This window comes from Neomonachus schauinslandi, chromosome 15, assembly GCF_002201575.2.
Source record: "Neomonachus schauinslandi chromosome 15, ASM220157v2, whole genome shotgun sequence".
In the NCBI taxonomy this organism is placed as follows: Eukaryota; Metazoa; Chordata; class Mammalia; order Carnivora; family Phocidae; genus Neomonachus; species Neomonachus schauinslandi.
The window spans coordinates 4,137,353-4,155,506 of NC_058417.1; the positions used below are offsets into that span (position 1 = coordinate 4,137,353).

The following is an 18,154-nucleotide window of genomic DNA, read 5'->3' on the forward strand; positions in this document are numbered from 1 at the left end:
TTCTTCTTCTTCTTCTTCTTCTTCTTCTTCTTCTTCTTCTTCTTCTTCTTCTTCTTCTTCTTCTTTTTTGAGTTGGATAAGGCTACAGGAGGCAGAGATTGGGGATGTGGGTGAATTACAACTGCTTTTTTGTCTGTTAATTTTGAAACCCTGTTAAATCTGAGCGGGGGTGTTGAGAAGGAAGTTGGTAAAGCCAGTCTGGAGGCATGTCCAGGTAAGAGAGGTCTAGGCTCAGGTTTTACATTTGGGAGCTATCACAGGTTGGTGGTATTGCCAGACATACAATGGGATGAGGTCACCTAAGACATGAGTGTGGACAGGGAGAAAATTGGAGGGTTGTGCTCTTTGGTACTCCAACATCCAGAGGTTGAGGACTTGAAGGAGGGTCATCAAAGGAGACTGAAGAGATGTGGCCAGTGTGCTGGGGGAAACTCAAAAAAGCGGTGTCCTGGGGGTCCAGTGAAGACAGTGTTCGAAGAGGGGAAGTGACCATTTGCATCTGATACTGCTTATTGGTCAAGTGAGATAAGGCCTGAGAAGTGACCTTGACTTTAGTAGTGGGGAGCTGTTGGTGACATTGACAGGAACTTCTGTGTGAAGATTATCATGAATTCGGTTCTCCTTCAGACTTACTGTCAGTGGTTCTGAAACAAGCCAGCCCTCCAAGGTGGCTCATGATCCACCCAAATTGCCTGCACCTTCTGCTTTGACAACACAGTCTTCTGCACAACTTGACATTTGGATGACAGCCTCACCGTGTCTAAGAGATGCCCGGGGCCACCGGCTACAAGATCCTCAGAGCTTGGTTGAATAATGTTAGGCAGCTACCACTTTGCCCCATGACACTAGTGATGGGGAAGAGGCAGGACAGGACAGTGGGATCTCAGGCGTGGAACTGTGTTTGGGCTCAGACACAGCTCTCAGGGGAACTTTAGTTGTACCAGTGAAAACTCACATCTGCTAAGGGTGGTGGGGATTTCCTTTTCTTTCAGCTTGACTGCCACAGACAAGGGAGATTCCAACCAAAATCACCCTCTTCAGTCTACAGAGAGATTCTTGCTCCAAATCCCAGTCTACCTTACGGTTAGGAGAGAAGCCTGAGAATTTGCCTGACCCTGAAATAATGGTATTTTCTAGCCCAAGAATTGAGAACTAAGATTGAGCAGTGTGAATGTGCATCTGTGGGGTTGGGGGCCATCCTGGAAAATCTGGGGTGTGAAAATCAGAGTCTAGATCAGAGCAGGCCCCAGCCTGCCTTCTCCTTAGGAGCCTCTTCAGTCCCCTTGGTTCCAAGCAGAAGCCATGTTTCAAGCCATGAGTGTAGCTTCAGATTGCCCTAACCCGTCTCTGGATCAGAGGAAAGTGCTCCCTCAGTGGCTTCCTCCCTGCATTTTCAACCCCTTTACTCCTCCCCAAGAAGCCCCAGGGCCCTGCCCTTCCACAGTCCCACCTGGCGAGGGAGGAGGAGACAAGAGGATTTGTCTCTCACTCTGCCCCCAGAAAGGCAGCGTGATGGGCTTGGAACCCATCTGCGCTGAAGTCCAAATCTCAGTTCTGCTCTTGACTTGTGTGCAGCCGCAAGTGCACCCTTATAAACCTGAACCTCACAGCAGTCTTCTGGAAATGCAAACACTAATACTACCACCTTCATCATCATGCAGAGATAGAATATAAGAGGTGGCATGCATACAACACCCAGAAGGGGTCTGGCCCATCGTTGCACCTGATGGTCTGAGTTTCTCCCTTCGACTTGGCAATTTTTTCCTCACCTGTATTTGTTCATCTCATTGCCTTATCTCAGTGCACGTCAGCACCCATTCCTGAGGACTCTGCACAAGGCTCGGTGGTGAAGGGTGCCAGGGCTAAGTCAGGTAACATGTGTGCACATACTTCCATAACCAGGACATTGCTGGGTCTGTCACCTCCTCACCCCCCATGCGTGTTCTCTGGGCTGAAACGCAGGTCCTGTTAGCTCGATCCTTCTTTCCAGACAAGACCAGCACTTGTTTTGCTGCTCAAAACTGCTTCCACTCCTGAGCTCCCTTTGGAAGAGTGGGTGCTCCCAATGCCTAGAGGCAACATCGCGGGGGTAACAGGGCTGTTGAAGAGGAGAAGCAAGGATGGGGCAGGATGGTGGGTCGTTGGACTCGCCAGACATATTAAAAAAATTGGAATATTCAGCCTTAAAAAGGAAGGACATTCTAACACCTGTTACCACATGAATGAACCTTGAGGACATTGTCCTGAGTGAAATAAGCCAGTCACAAAAGGACAAATACTGTGTGATTCCCCTTATAGGAGGTACCAGAGTGTCAAAGTCATAGAGACAGAAAGCAGAATGGTGGTACCAGGGGCCAGGGGGAGGGGACCGTAGGGAGTTAGTGTTGAATGGGGACAGAGTTTCAGTTTGGCAAGATGATAAAAGTTCCAGAGACGGATGGTGGTGATGGTTGCACAGCAGAATGTGCTCCATGCCATTGAACTGTGCACTTAAAAATAGTTAAGATGGTAAATTTTATATGTATTTTACCATAATAAAAAAATTGGTTAAAAAATTGTCCGACCTCGTTTGAGGAGACAATCTGAATCTAAGATGATGGCCATTCATATAATATGTGAAGCCAAGTCAGCTCAGGTCATGATTGCAGGGTCCTGGGATCGAGCCCCTCTGCATTGGGCTCCTTGCTCAGCAGGGAGTCTGCTTCTTCCTCTCCCACTCCCCCTGCTTGTGCGTGCTCTCTCTCCCAGTCAAGAAAATAAATAAAATCTTAAAAAAGATAAAATAAAATGTGAAGCCAAACAAGACCCTTTCATCTGTAGTTTGTGGATACAGATGTGCACAGTAAATGTGCATAACAGTGCATAAAAGTGAGTTCCGGATGGTGGTTATGACCTGGGAGAGAGAAGGAGGAAGAGATGGGGAGGGGATGTGAGGTATTCATTATATCTCTTACAATGTATTTTTCTTTTTTAAAAAAGAGAGATCTGTGGCAACCATGACAAAGCATTTATTTCTGTTCCATCAACCAGTGTCTACGTGCACCTCTGTTACATCAGCTCATGTATATTAAAATATTTCTTAGTTGAAAAGAGAAAATAAAATAGAATAATCAAACAAAGAAAGGTAGAAGCAGATGGATCCTGTCTGACATCCTTCTAACCTCGCCTGACCTCCAAACTCTCCTGTTTTCAGATTGCTGCCTTCTTTTCTTCCGTGTTTTCACTGTGCAAAAGATGTCTCTCTCCTGCTTTGTGTGACAAGTAAAAAAAAAAAAAAAACCCTAGGATTTCATGCCCCACCCAGATATTCTGTCTCTCTGATGTAGCACAGTTGACTTAACAAAAGTGAATGATATTGTTGGTCAACCACCAAGTGATGGACATGTCCCTTAAACTTTAACCTTGGCTGTTTTCTAGTCTCTCCCAACCTTCTTCTTGGGGAACAACACTAAATTGTTTCTATAGGGCCAGGGTATGGCGTCATGGGTTTGGGGGCATGTTCTCAGCCACACTTGTATTTCCATGACACACCCAGTGCTTTTTACATATATGTACACCTCACAGCGTTTAAGGAGTGAACAACGCTGACATGAGCAAACATGACGCATCTCACTAGGTAGGTCTACTAACCTTATTCTGGTCTTCAAAGAAGTCCCTCTCAGCCCAGACTACCCAGCTGTGATTCCCCAAGAGGATTTGTCTGATGACAGCAATGAGGCTGAGTTGTCAATTCCATGAAAACAATCAGTAAAACAGACTCAGGGCCAAACAATGAGTTTAGGTTCACCTGAGATTTCTGTTTTTCTCGGTTCTTCATCTGTGAACACCTTGTTTATTCTTGCCCAAGCACTGGGAGTTAGCTGTCACCCTTCTTTGCCACCCACCTTGTAAGGGGAGCTATGGACCCTTTGCCTCTGAGTCCCCCTGAGCCTGGTTGGGGAAGTCCATGGAGAGTCGTTGTTGGCTGCTTCTCATGATGGGTTTGTTAGAACACTTGACACTCTGGAAACTGCCTTGTCTGTGCAATAAGTAGGCAGTAGATATGGACTGGTTCTCTAACAACTGACCCCAAATGGGCGTCTTGCTAATACCAGAAAAGAGTGAAGCTTGAGTCCTTACTTCTAGGAGGAATGGCGTGGTGCCTGCAACATTATAGACACCTGATGAAAGTTACTGAATGGTTAACTAAGGATGGATGGTGTCCAAACTAAAAATGATTGGTGGGTTGGCACTCATTCGATCCTGGCTTTCTCCTGGACATGGTCACTGAGATTTCACCGTTGTTTCCCCAACTCATTGGCAAGGGCTCAGACTTTATCTTGTTTCCTTAAATACCCACAGGACCTGACACAGTGCTTTGCACATGGCAGATCTGAGCAGTTAATCTTCCTGTTGTGTTTACTAGGTGTCGAGCATTATTCTAAGAACGTCACACATCCTAATGCACTTAGTCCTCACGATCCTTGAAATAGGGAGGATTATTCTCTCATTTTACAGATGAGAAATCTGAGGCACAGAGAGACAAATGATTCACCCAAGGTCAAGGCGAAGAGCTAGGGTTTCTAGTCAGGCACTCTGGCTCCAGAATCCATGCCCTTAATCATAAACGACATTAATATCTACAAAGTAGATATTAAAAAATAAAAAGGTCTATTTGATAGTATATATATATATATATATCTCTTCATATGATATTCTTTCTCTCTAGACACACATATATACACACACACACATATCTGAGGGTTTTCTACTTGCTAACCACTGTTTCAAATGTTGGGAGAGGTACAGAGAACAGTCCTTGCCATAGAGAAGTAATTTAAAATCTTTAAGAGGGGAACAGATATATAGATTATTTCAGGACTAAGGAATCAAAATCCACCTAGGTCTGTCTTAGAGCAAAGCTAGGTGAAAATGAGACACCGTGGCTCTGTTTCTTGATCTCAGGGGTGGTTGGTTACAAGGCTACATACACTGTCTGAAAATTCACTAAGCTGTACACTTAGGGTTTGTGTGTTCTTAGGGTTATGTATGTTATATTGTAATAAAATCAACATTTAAAGCATTTAAAAGGAAGAAAAGTGCCTTGGGAGCTCAGAGGATGTAGCACAGAAATTCATTTCTTCTTTGGCACCTTCAGCCACATTCTACATAGATACGTTTGGTTTTGCTTTGCTGTTTAAAAGAGGACCGAGGGGGCGCCTGGGTGGCTCAGTCGGTTAAGCGTCTGCCTTCGGCTCAGGTCATGATCCCGGGGTCCTGGGATCGAGCCCCGCATCGGGCTCCTTGCTCTGCAGGAAGCCTGCTTCTCCCTCTCCCTCTGCTGTTCCCCCTGCTTGTGTTCCCTCTCTCTCTCTCTGTCAAATAAATAAATAAAATCTTAAAAAAATAAAAAATAAAAATAAAAGAGGACCGAGTGTCTCTGTGAACATTTCTGGCATGTTTCCTTCTCTCTAGGATCAGACTCTGATTTCATATTGTGACAGGGACACAGCATCTAGCTACATGGATACACAGGGGTGACAAACCGTAGAAAATAACCCATATTCTATGGAGGGCAGAAGCCACTGGGTACAGACCCCCCTGCTCCAGGTGAAGAAATGGCCCAGAGGAGTCTCAGCACGCCTTTCTGAGTTGGGTTTATTCTGGCAAAATTCCATTTTACATCGCTTCAGATATGCTTGGTTCAACAAAACATAAAATCCCGTGGGACCATCATTTGTTAGACGGGTACTTGACTAGAGCCCCAAACCTGAAGAAGTTAGCTGATTTCCCCTTATTCTGTGAGAGTATAAATACAATTTAGCATAAGTAGATTGAGTGATTTTATTTGAAACATTCAGAGGGCTTGTGTTTTTTCCCCCAGAAATAATGTGTTCACTAAACATATACTTTTTTAAAAATGAATCTAAGTTAGGACATATTTAGGGTTATTATAATTTAGCAGTTTTTTTTTTCAAAAAACCCAAATTATGTGTCTAACAACCTGTGGCCTCAATAATATGTTAGTTTAAAATACAAGATAAACTTATGTAATACTGTAACTGAACACATTAAGACACATGCAGAACCCCACTGCTTCAAACAAAACTCACACATTTAGCAATGTTTATTTTTAGAAGCAAAAGTGCCTGGCAATTTAAGCACAACAACTCCAACATTTGTTCTACTTAATTGTGATAAGATGTCATTCCATTCGACTGTTCTTATTTTGTTTTATCATTTGATTATCCTTCCAAGTAGATTCTACTATAGGTAGAAATTAGGAAATTGCAAAGAAAATATATATTTAAAGTAACACAAAACCAATTCCTTAAATTTAAATTTGCGCTTTCTTAATTAAAATAACAGAGAAAGTATGGGATAGTCACACATACTATCAATTTGTGTGTGCTCATTAAGGGAAAATTTTTTGGACTCTTCTGTCAACAAAAAAGTGTGGGCAACACATTTCACACCCTTTGTAGTTAGAACCTTGCTTTCCCCTTTCTTCAACTTCTTTTACCCTTAGTGCTTACATGTTCCCTCTTCTTTGGTTACCCTTATTAAGCCCACTGTCATGAAAGCTTGAGATGCTCATTTATACTAGAGTGTCAATGGTTGATATCTTCTGTAAGCGTAACCTCACTTAAAGACACTGACATTTTACCAGGAATCATTAGCTGAAGCCAAAGCTGTTTAATAAAGGGTAAGATGGTGGGTAGAAAGTTTACCTGGACCACAGCCTTCTGAAGCCCACCCCAGAGATGTTCATTGCGGACATAAGTGTCTGGCTTGCCTGCCTGTGCAGATTTGACAGCCACAAGCACTGGCTAGCACATGGACACTTTGCCTGGGTCATTTGGTGGCAGGTGCTCTGACACACTCACGAGGGCATGCCTGTCAGGGCTGGGAGCAGCTTTTGTTTCCCAAACACTTTCCAAAGCCTTGGGTTCTGGGAAGTTTTGTTGAGAGTGCCGACTGCCCTTCTGTATCCTCTGCTTCTCTATGAACTCCAGGCGGGTTGCTGTGTATCTGTTCATGGCCATGACCGACACAGCCATGCAGAGGGCAAAGGAAACCCACGCGAGGCTGTCAACAAAAGGCACAGTTAGGAAGGAGCAGGAAAGAGGCTGTGGTTCCAGGGTTTCCTGCTGGTGGTCAGTCTGGTGAAAAACCAGCGCCTCTTTCCACCCAATTTGGACCTGGACTTTGGATCACAAGTTTCAGAGACCAGCCAGTAGTGTTGTTGTAGCCCAGTGGTTAAGAGAACGGACTTTGGGGACATTGTGCTAAGTTTGCACTGTGGGTTTGCCCCTATCTCTTATGAGCTGTGCACCCTTGAGCTGGTGACTTCATCTCTCTGGATCAGGTTCATCATCTGCAAAACTTGACTAATAGTAACACCACACACAGGGTGGTTGTGAGGAATTCAATGAACTAATGCTGGGAAGTACTCAGCATAGTATCTGCTAACATACCAGTGTTGCTTTTAGTTGTGGTGGTGGTTGGCTCTAACCCAGGGCACGACATTGGTGTTGTTACTTTCTATCTCTACCCTCTGGAAGCCTGTTGCATTCTGATACAATGATCTATACTTTTCACCTTCTATGGAACCCAGTGGAATGGTTGCTGAGAAAGAACCTCTGCCAACTGGCATTTGTGTGTTTTCAGGGGGGTGAAATTCCCAGGTAAAAGAGAAGTCCCCTTATCCGATTACCTACAAAGAAACCTACCCATAACTAATTTCTAAGCCCACTCTAGAGTTTCCAATCATCCTTAAATATAACTGGACATCAAAGATACCAACATCTAGGGGAAAGGCCCAACAGTAAACAGAAAAAAAGGGGGGGCATCTAAAGAAAAGAGATAGCACAAGGAACAGAAGAAAACAGCAACCAGAAGAAAACCCTTTGATCACTATCTACAGAGAGATATGAGAATATGGTGCATGAACAAGGCAAGATCAGGATATATGAAAAAGGAATAACCAGAAAACAAGAAAGACCTTTTGGAAATTCAAGTAAGATCCAAATAATAATTCAATAGGAAGGTTAGATGACAAAGAGAGGAACATTTTCAGAAAAGATTACAAAAAGAAGGAGCTAGAAAATGTGAGGGATACGAGGACATTTAGATGATTAATCCAAGAGTCTCGATATTGAACTAACAAGAAGTTTCTAAAGAGAACAGAAAGCTAAGGAATGGAAATAATCAATGAAATAAAAACAGAAAAATCCCCAGAATTCTAGGACATGAATATTCAGATTGAAGGACCCATCAAGCACAGGAAGGAAGAATGAAAGTGAATGAAAGACTCCAAGGTGCATTATCCTGACATTTCTGAACACCAGTAATAAAGAGTAGAAAACACCAGCCTACTTATAATGGAACATGAATCAGAAGAGTATGGAACTCTTCCCAGAATCAGTAAGTTCTAGAAGGAAATGGAACTATGCCTTCACATTTTTCAGGGAAAATGATTTTCAACAAAGGATTCTACACTCTGCCAAACTATCAATCAAATATGGAGCATCGAATAAGTACCTTTCCAAATATGCAAGAAATAAAATAATTTCTCCATCATTGGGGGATGTGCCCCCACAAAATGTGAATGCAAAATAAGTAAGATAATGATATGGAACCTAGGAAACAGCTCTCCTGTACAAAGGAGTGGCAAAGGGAAGTGTCATGTGGCATGCCTCAGAATAGCCATCCTGAGTGGAGAGAAAGATGGGGGGCTTTGGTGGGGCTAGAGGAGTGGGATAGGGAAAGACAGAACTGAGAGATTGCTATGTTTATGCTATTTGATTTTTTTTTAAAGATTTTATTTTTAAGCAATCTCTGCACCCAATGTGGGGCTCAAACTCACGACCCCGAGATCAAGAGTTGTGTGCTCTACAGAATGAGCCATCCAGGTGCCCCTGTTTAATACTATTTGATTTTTAAAAACTATTTGCATCTATTTCTTTGATTAAGAGTTAAGTAATTACAAGTAATTGGAAACGAAACAAAATGATATTGGAAACAAATAGACCATTCTACAGATTCCTTTGATGTTTGGGATCTACTTCAACCCACAGCATCAGTTGACTATAGTTGTTGGCCCACCTGACAGTGATCTGAGCTCTAGTGCAGCTGGGTTCTCCACTGTGCGTAGCACCAGTGACGTCACCTCAGAAACAATGACACCTGTCTGGAAGGAGGCAACTAAAGTGACACACAGGTCAAGGGAATGGTGTGATGCTACAAAGAAATGTTTGTAAAAAAAAAAAAAAAAACTTCTTCAGGTTGAGACACAAACTGGGAAGAGTACAAAATCTAATAAATCATGCGGGTAACAGTATACGGACATGTTCACCAAACTCTAGAATGGTAAGATGAGGGAGTAAACCTAGAATGTGTTATTTGTTTTACAAAGAGAAAAGTAACATAAGAGATTGTTATACAGGATGAAAATGTACGTGTGTGTGTGTGTATAAAACTGCAGCTGTACTTCGGAGATCCATATCAAAAAGAACCGCTGTGATCTTATATGGCATGGCTGAGTCTTTCCGTTAAGAGACAGAACTTTTATGTCCTGGCTTTGTCCATTAGAAACTGGGGCTGGGTCTCCCAACACTGAAGTATTTACTAGGCATTATAACTCGGGACTCTCCCCCCAGCTGTGTTTAAGAATGGAATAACATCAGTGTCTCCGTGGCTTGAGGACTTGACTCTGGGTCAAAGATTTTACCAAACCTAATCTCTTTAAATGCCTATGAATGCATGAGACAAGTATCATCCCTTCACAGAGGAGAGAGTGGGGCTACAGAATGGTTAAGAAATTCATCCAAAGTCAGACGGCGGAATGATGGCCAAGGTCTGTAGTCCTACAAAACCCGTGTGCATCCCTGACAGCCCGTCAGGACTTGAGGACCACGGCCAGAACTCACCAGTAGGACCAGCCGTAGTCCCACGTCTGAGGCTTCCAATCTTCTGGTCCAAGGTTCACAGTGATTTGAAAAATGGTTGTGTACATCATGTGGGCCACCATGCTGAGAAGCCCTGCATAAGGAGAGCTCTGTGAGCCAGAGTTAGGAATGGAGTTTCTCTACCTTATGTGAGTTGGATGAAAGAAAGCCAGTAGCATCCTCCTTGAGTCCTTTCAAGCTGCCTTCATGTTTCACATACACACTAATTCCTTATTTTCATGAATTCGCACAGTGGCCAGGTAATTCCTCCCATGACGAACTCTCCCCAGTCTATAATACCCCTGTCTCCCTATGCTCAGAGGCTCCGATGTTCCATTCTCTCTTTCCCAGCACAGATGAGGGGTCCTTGAGCTACATTTGGCCTGACGCCACATTCTACAGTCTTCTGTCATGTTATTCTTTTTCATGTGGATGATTTGCTAAGGCTTCAACACTGGGATACTTTAGATAAAAATCTGAGCGTGTTCTGGCCACACTAGACTCATGTGGCAGTATTCAGGAGGAACAGAAATCAGCTGCCAAGGGGATTTTCTTTCCTTTGTAAGTGTCTTGGTTTTTTTGCCTGGAGACCCCCGAAGACTTTTTTTCCCATAGGTTTGGAGGATATGTTGAGGATTTGAGTGCACTGTGTCTATTTTTCCAGGTACTTGGAGGGAGCTTTCTATATATAGAGTTTGGTCATCTGTTCAAGAAAGCTTTCTTGAATTTTACTTTTAAACCCTAGTTGTTTTGTTGTTTTGCTTTCTTTTTGCAGGGACTCTAATTACACATATGGTGTTTTAATTTAATAAATGTATGGCAAATGGTGGCCAGTTAGGGATTGGCTTCAGGGGTCCAAATAGAAATAGTTTTAATTGGTGGGGGCAATTATATGTTAATAGGGCTGGCTGAAGTCCTTGTGATGTAAATCCTCAAACATTTTACCTGACATTGTGTTCGCAGATCCCAATGATCAGACATCCAGAAAGAAGCCTACTCTCATGATCCTGGGGGGCTCTCGGGGATGCCAGAACCTGGGGAAGAGTCTCCAAGAGTCCATGGCCTGCCTCTTTGCTATGAAGATCCATAAATTGGATTTTATCATCCTATTCACTGGTGATAAGGCTTGGGAAAGACACCTGACACTTATCAAGCACAGAAGTGAGCTCCCAGTTGGGCTGATGCACTATTAACAGAGCTTCAAGTATCAGGACAGAGAATCGAAGGAAGTCATTTGTTTGGGGTTCTTCTCTTGATGGAAAGGCCAACTCAGGAGACCAAATGAAGTTGCTCTAAAAGTTGCTTGGAGGACACAGAAGAACCCCACCCCCCAAAAAGGGTGTTCTTCGTTCTCATATGTACACCAAACTTGGATGATGATTTTTAACAAGTGACCATTTCTTGCATTCTTACTACATACTAGGTGCATTCTTACCTAGTCATCACCATAGTCTCTTGAGAGAGCTGGCTCAGAGAGGTTGAGTGACTTGCCTGGGGCCACACAACCATTAGGTAGCAGGGATTTGAACCCAGGCAGAATTTTTCACGCACAACCACCCTACTAAATTAGGCAATTTCTGTTCTCAGAGCCAGTGTATCTCCTTCCCAGAGTTGTGATAAAGACACAGTAAGACATTTTATTCTCCAAGCCCCATGCCTACCCCATTTCTTTTAATCAGTCACCCAAAGCATCATTGTTTTCCCCGCAATGGGGTTAACTCAGCAACTTCTCCGGTAGACCAGCCAGCTGTCTTGATGAACTGGCCATCGACAGAAAAGAGCCAGCCTGCACTTTGGCTGAAGCTCTGTCCCTCCGACTGGGGCAGAGTGTGGGGAGTCAGCCTGTCTGAATACTGCTGTGGGCAAGTACCTGCGAGCACCATGAGGATGGCCACAGATGCGTCCACCCTGAGCCAGTGGAGCCCAGAGCCATGATAACTCACTCTGGAGCCCAGGAGGATGGCACTTGTCAACAACAGAAGGATATTCAGGATTTCGGCCCCAATGGACAACCACAGAACACCTGCAAAAATGTGAGAATGTCAGAGATGTTGAGCACTGAGAATTCAGAAGTACTGCCATGTCTAGCCCTTTGATTTAGTTCACTTCTAAAACAAAAGAAATAAATAAAAAATTAAAAATAAAAAACAAACACCAAGGGGTAAAAAAACCACAGCTACGTCTGTTGAATCTTGAAAGTTGGCAGTCACAGAGGGCTCCTTGGTGTTGAGAGAGGATTGTGTAAATATTGTCCTTTGCTGGGAGGGAAAAGAAATAGAATAAGAGTCTGATGTGAAGACACAAGAGATGCTGGGGGTCTTTATTCTCTAGCTCCACAGCTAATGCATTGTTTAGATTTCACCAGAAGACTTTATCTTTGTCTTTTTAAAGAAGATACACACACTTAAACAAGAGGACAGAGATGTCTGAGAGTTTAAGAGCCCTGGTTAGAGATCCCAAAACCTTGTTTGTTTCTATGTGAGCCAATTATTTGCCCTCTGGAGGGGATCCCACCTGCGGCTCCAAGGAACTGTGTTGGAGGTGGGGGCGAATGGGTCAAGAGGACAGGGAGGGAAGCTAATGTTTCTGGAAGTCCTCCAGGAGAGCAAGCTAGGGGCTGGGGACCCAGCAGTGGATGAAACAGGCATGATTCATGCCTTCACAAAACCTTTATTCCAGCTGGGGAAACAGATACGGAGAAAGTCATCCCGGATTTGATGAGTGTTATGGAGACAAAGTGCTGTAGGCAGTGGTGGCTGGAGCTCATCTCTTCCCAGCCCTGCATTTACCTTGTATTAGTAGTTTGCAGTGAGCCACGGCGGGATTATTCATACCCTGGAAAACAGCTAACACTACCCGTCGGGGCTTCCCACCAGCAAAATGGATGGTTTGACATTTTCCAGCACCACTGACTATAGGGCACGTGGAGAGAGCCAGTGGTTCTAGCTTCTGGATTTGACTTCATGGGAAAACCATATCTCTCTCATCTTTTCCTGCGTCCCAACAAAAACAATAAAAGTTATCCAAATTATGGACAGAAAAAATTATCCAAATTGTGGCTGGTGGACAGAACATGAGTAAGGTATTTACCTTGTTCTTCAGCTGGTATTATACTCTGGAAACTCCTACACTTTTCACCTAGAACACAAGGAGAATATAGTCATAAGTAGGAGTAGCTGTGACAATTAGCGACGGACTGTGTTACTATCTATCCCTGGTCATGTTGAACAAGGATTGGGGAACGTGGCAGATTGCTTTATTGTTCATAGACGTGTAGTGCCCCCCACCCACCCTACGGGAGCATAATTCAATCCCATCCCATCCCGTGAGTCCAGGCTTGGCCATATGACTTTCTTTGGCCAGTGAATAGGGAACTGCTGTGAGATGCGTCACTTCTGGTCAGAAGCTTTAAGAGCCAATGGACTGCCCACTGGTTCTTGTTTCCCTGCCTCTGTGATCACAGAAGAACACGTCTGGATGGAGTCTCTATCAGCCTGGGTCCCTGAATGGCTGTGGGGAGGACTCACCCCTTGCCGACCTGAAAAATCCACACAGAATGAACTAGAAATGAATTTGTTGACTGAAACCACTGGGATTTGGGGGTTGTTTGTTACTGCAGCATAATCCAGCCCATCTGGACTGATACTGCGAGCCTGAGACCAGGGGTTCTCACCTTCCCCAACAGCATCCATTATGGTGTGAGCCTCAGATAGTTTGTTTCCAGTTAGAGGGAAAGTAACAAAGTTGGTATTGATTTTTAAAAATGAATTAGAGCAGGGGCGCCTGGATGGCTCAGTCGGTTAAGCATCCAACTCTTGATTTCGGCTCAGGTCATGATCTCAGGGTCTTCCTGGGCTGCCAGGAACTAAAACAGGGCAAGGCAGGGCAGAGATCATTGCCTCTTCAAAGGAATGGCTCTCTTGTCCCTAAAACAGGTTCAGGAGTCCCTGCAGTAGCCTCGCTTTGAGGATTTAATGACATAATACGCACTGAAATCGCACTGAAATAAATGAGTTCCGCTGGGCCCTATTTGCATGTGACTAGCACACATCATTATTAATTACAATAGACTCTAAGTACCCTGAGGGCCAGGATCACGGCACCTGCCTTTGCTGGAAGTTTTCAGGGACAGAAATAAGCTCAGGGGAGCATCTTTCGACTGTGGAAATTACTTCTTCGGAGGAGGAGAGAAAATCCCAGATAAGTCCCCTATTCAAGAGCCTACTGTGGCTCCTTATTCCTCCAGCATTGAGTCAAAATTCCTCTTCTTTTATGGCCAGCCTCCTCTCCCTGTCCTCCCAACACTGAGCCCTTCCCTTGGCTTCACTTTCCACCTGGTCAGGCTCACGCGGGAAGGATCCTATGCATGAGCAGGTGCACATTCGTGGCAGTGCTTGTCTAAAGACCATAATCCTTGAGATTTGCCGTGCTTGTCCTCATGAAACTCCAAGTGCCCTGGGGCCTCATTGCTTTACACGTCTGCAGTGCACCTATGCTGGGCTATAGGAGAAAGAGGAACAAAGCCTGGGCTTATGATACAGCCATTTGCTTGAGCCGCCCTGCTGGGATACATTCTCACCTGTCACATAACCATCCACAACAAACATTTTACACAGCTGGGGGTGAGGACGACAGCCTTGGGGACCCATCTGCCGATCTAAAGCCACAGTGGCCTCTTCAGCTTTTTAATTAAGTCAACTTTGGATTGAGGCAATGGGTCCGTTCTCCTCGCAGATTCTGTGATTTGGGGCAGTGGCTGTGATGTTATGGTCACAGTCCCCCAAATTTGTCCACGTCCCCCTGGTTCTACCAAGGAGGCCCCCACAGCATGGGGGGGGGGGACATCTCTACATTCACACGCTGCTCTCAGAGAGACTTCATACTCTAAACCTCACTCTCTTCATCTGTGAAATGGGTGTCATACAAGTCCTCCAATGAGAAAGTTTGCAAGTATTTGATGAACTGCCTGACACTTTTTTTTTGGGGGGGGGGAGTGTTTCATTATCCATAAAGGCAAGTACCCATAGTCTTTGACAGATTTGGAGGCCAGGCTCAGACAGGTTGGTAGAGTCAGAATCGGAGACTGGGCTCTCCCACCTGAGACTCCATATCCTTTTGCGCAGCACCACCTGCTGTCTTTCTACATAATGCGTGGGGGAGTAATTGTCTATATTGCCTTCCCAAGAGGACTGCCCTTTGTCACAGGAATAAAGAGGGGGCCAGGTACAGAACCAGGGGCGGGGCAAAGAGAAAGTGGAGGCCAGCCGAGGAGATTAGGAGAATTCACCAAAGCTCTGAAGTCTGAGGTCAGCCTGGGCAAAGAGTCAGGCCGTAGTGAGCCCCTGATTAATCTGAATCCTCAGAAATGGTGTTCCTTTTGAATGAGGCCAGCAGGATTAAAAGGAAAAATCTTCATAAATCCCATGAAGCCAGAGAGGCGGGTGTTACATAGCTCGGCGGTAAGGGCTTCACCAGCCAAGCGGGGAGACAAGCCAGCTTGGGACACGGCGGCCAGGTCCCCCGCACTGGGCTCTCGCATCCCCGTCTGCTCATCCTCCACTCCCACCGCCCATGGGGTGCCCAGGCCCCTCTGTCCTTGACCTTTTGGGAGTTTAGCAGAACAGTGAAGAATTGGAAACCAGCACATTTTGTTGACTCATCACTTCGCCATTTCAGAGGAGGGAATCAGAGGTGCCGCCCCCCTTGAAAGATACCCTGGCAGCAGGAACGGGGATAGGAAGAGGTGGCTTGAGCAGGGGATGTCCCCAAATCACACTCCAGGCAAGGGCTCCCTGGAGGGTCAGCTTTTGCAGGGAGGGAGATGAAGCTGATTCAGAGGGAAAACATCCACGAGGCCTCATGGTGCCGCAGAGCTGGGGGTGGATGGGCTTCCCGAGGCCCCTTTCCTGGGCTTATTTGGATCAAGGGGTACTCTCTCCAGGCTGGAGTGCTTACTGGTAGGTCTCCTGAGCAGCCCGCGCCCCTTCTGACCCTCTCTCCGAGCACCATTTGGGTGCCTTCCCATTCACCTCCAGCTATAATCCTTTTCTTTCATGTACCCCGGATCTCCCAGGCGCTTGTGATAAATTACACTAAGAGCAGATGTTTGTGTGGAGTGATCTTTAACTGGGGGCCCCAGGCTATATTCTGCTACAGACATACTTTCTCGGGCCGATGCAATGTTTTCAAGATACTTTTTTTTTTAAGATTATTAATTTATTGGGGCGCCTGGGTGGCTCAGTCGTTAAGTGTCTGCCTTCGGCTCAGGTCATGATCCCAGGGTCCTGGGATCAAGCCCCGCATCGGGCTCCCTGCTCGGCGGGGAGCCTGCTTCTCCCTCTCCCACTCCCCCTGCTTGTGTTCCCTCGCTCGCTCTGTCAAATAAATAAAATCTTTAAAAAAAAAAAAAGATTATTAATTTATTTATTTGAGAGAGAGAGAGATTGAGTGGGGGGGGAGGGGCAGAGAGAGAGAGAATCCGAAGCAGACGCCCTGCTGAGTACGGAGCCTGATGTGGGGCTGGATCCCACGACTGTAAGATCATGAGCTGAGCCGAAACCAAGAGTCAGAGGTTCAACCGACTGAGCCACCCAGGTCCCCCTTCAAGATACTTTAAAAGTGGGAATTTTCACATGGAAATACAAATATCTTACTTCCGAGAAATCAGAGGTTCTGACAACACCGAGCGCTTAAGTCCATGTGGCCATAAAGCTGAGCTGAGCAAGGGGCTGCCCCCTTGAGCTGGGGATGAGGTGTCAAGGTCATTGACATTCCCTGATGGCCTTGCTCCATTCGCTTCTGTTACCACTTTCTGTGGGCATTGTTTTTCGACCTCTGATGAATATCTTTTGTTTTATTCTTTTGTATGTTTGCTATTATTTTAGTTATTATTTAATAAAAACTTAATTCTAAACTTTTTGCTCTGGGGGCATCTTGTAACATGTGAAGGTGATCACGTTTCTCTTAAAGGAAAAAAAAAAGGTGTTCTGGGGAAGATGTCCTCTTCTTGGTTCTTAATAAAGTGATGACAATATTTAGAGACTGTGGTTTACCCAGACAACATTATTATAATAGGAAACATATTAAAATGTGAGCAGAGGTTTCTTGGATTGATGGATACAAATGTACTCATTGGCAATTATAAGACAATTGCTTTTCAGTTGAGTTTTGGGCATGTTTGGGGGGGAACAGGGAGTCTGGGTTAAGAAATCTGAGCTCTATGTCTTGCTCTACTAGAATCTAACTGTTCAGTCTTCGAGGGGGCACTTCTGCCTCTAGATCTCGGTTTTCCCATCTATAAAATGCACCTCTTGTTTTAGGTAAGTCTCTCACAAAGAATGTTCCTCCGGGCAGACTCTTTTTCTGGGGTCAACTAATTTTGGGAAACCCTGGGATATGTAATACATAGTAAACAGACTTCTTTATTGTGAGACTTCTTAGAAATGTTAATATGTTAATGTGCATTGCGAATTTTCAAGAAGAAAATGTAATATGCAACATTTTTCAATTTGTTTTGACAATCGAGAAACTTTTTATTTAATTTTACAAAAAGCATCTCAAAAGGCATCACTTGGGGGGGGTGTCATCTTTGAGAAAATCCAGTGAGGCGCTTGTTAAAGTCTCTTTCTGGCTTGACATCAAGTATATAAGATGCACATAAATCCGAAAGGGGTCAAGAATGACACTCTTTATTTCTACTTGGCTTTGTGCATGAATCACTGAGAACCTCAACCCTCCTTAGAATTCAGCCTGTGTTCCTGACAATATATTTAAAAACCTTTTAGTGGTGTGATCCATGAGAAGGCGGTGTGTGTGTGTGTGTGTGTGTGTGTGTGTGTGTGTGTAGTAAACACACCCTGCATTAGCAGAAGTGCCAAGGAGACTCCTGGTCTCTAGAGGAAGAAGTTTGAAAGACCCTCACACAGCGATTGGTCCCTGTTTTAGGTCGAGAAGGCGCCCTCCCCCGACCTGGTAATAGTTTTTTATCAGAAAGCTCAGGGACAGTTTATATCATCTATCTGCACAGTGTTTGTGTGAGTATGTCAGGCATGTGCCATACGCCAGTAGACAGTTTGCACCTGCTTCCAGCCCTGCCCGAAGCCCCTAGCTTTGACATCATTTAAGAGATGAGGCTTCCAGTCCCTGAAAAGCCCAGACTTCCCTTGAGTCCAACCCCTGCAGAATCCTTTCTCCCAGTTCCCTGGTCATTGGGGAAGCAGCTCCCA

At 44.8% G+C, this 18,154-nt stretch overlaps 1 protein-coding gene across 1 annotated transcript in view; it reads right to left on the reverse strand.

Annotated features, from left to right (window-relative positions):
• Positions 1-6,809: 6,809 nt before the first annotated feature.
• GSG1L2 (GSG1 like 2) overlaps positions 6,810-18,154 on the reverse strand; it is a 14,485-nt gene continuing 3,140 nt past the window's right edge. The window contains exons 2-5 of the mRNA XM_021694869.1: positions 13,020-13,067; positions 11,800-11,952; positions 9,912-10,023; positions 6,810-7,068 (exon numbers count right to left, since the gene is read on the reverse strand). Of these exons, the coding sequence (XP_021550544.1) occupies positions 6,810-7,068; positions 9,912-10,023; positions 11,800-11,952; positions 13,020-13,067 (572 nt within the window). The remainder of the gene's footprint in view (positions 7,069-9,911; positions 10,024-11,799; positions 11,953-13,019; positions 13,068-18,154) is intronic.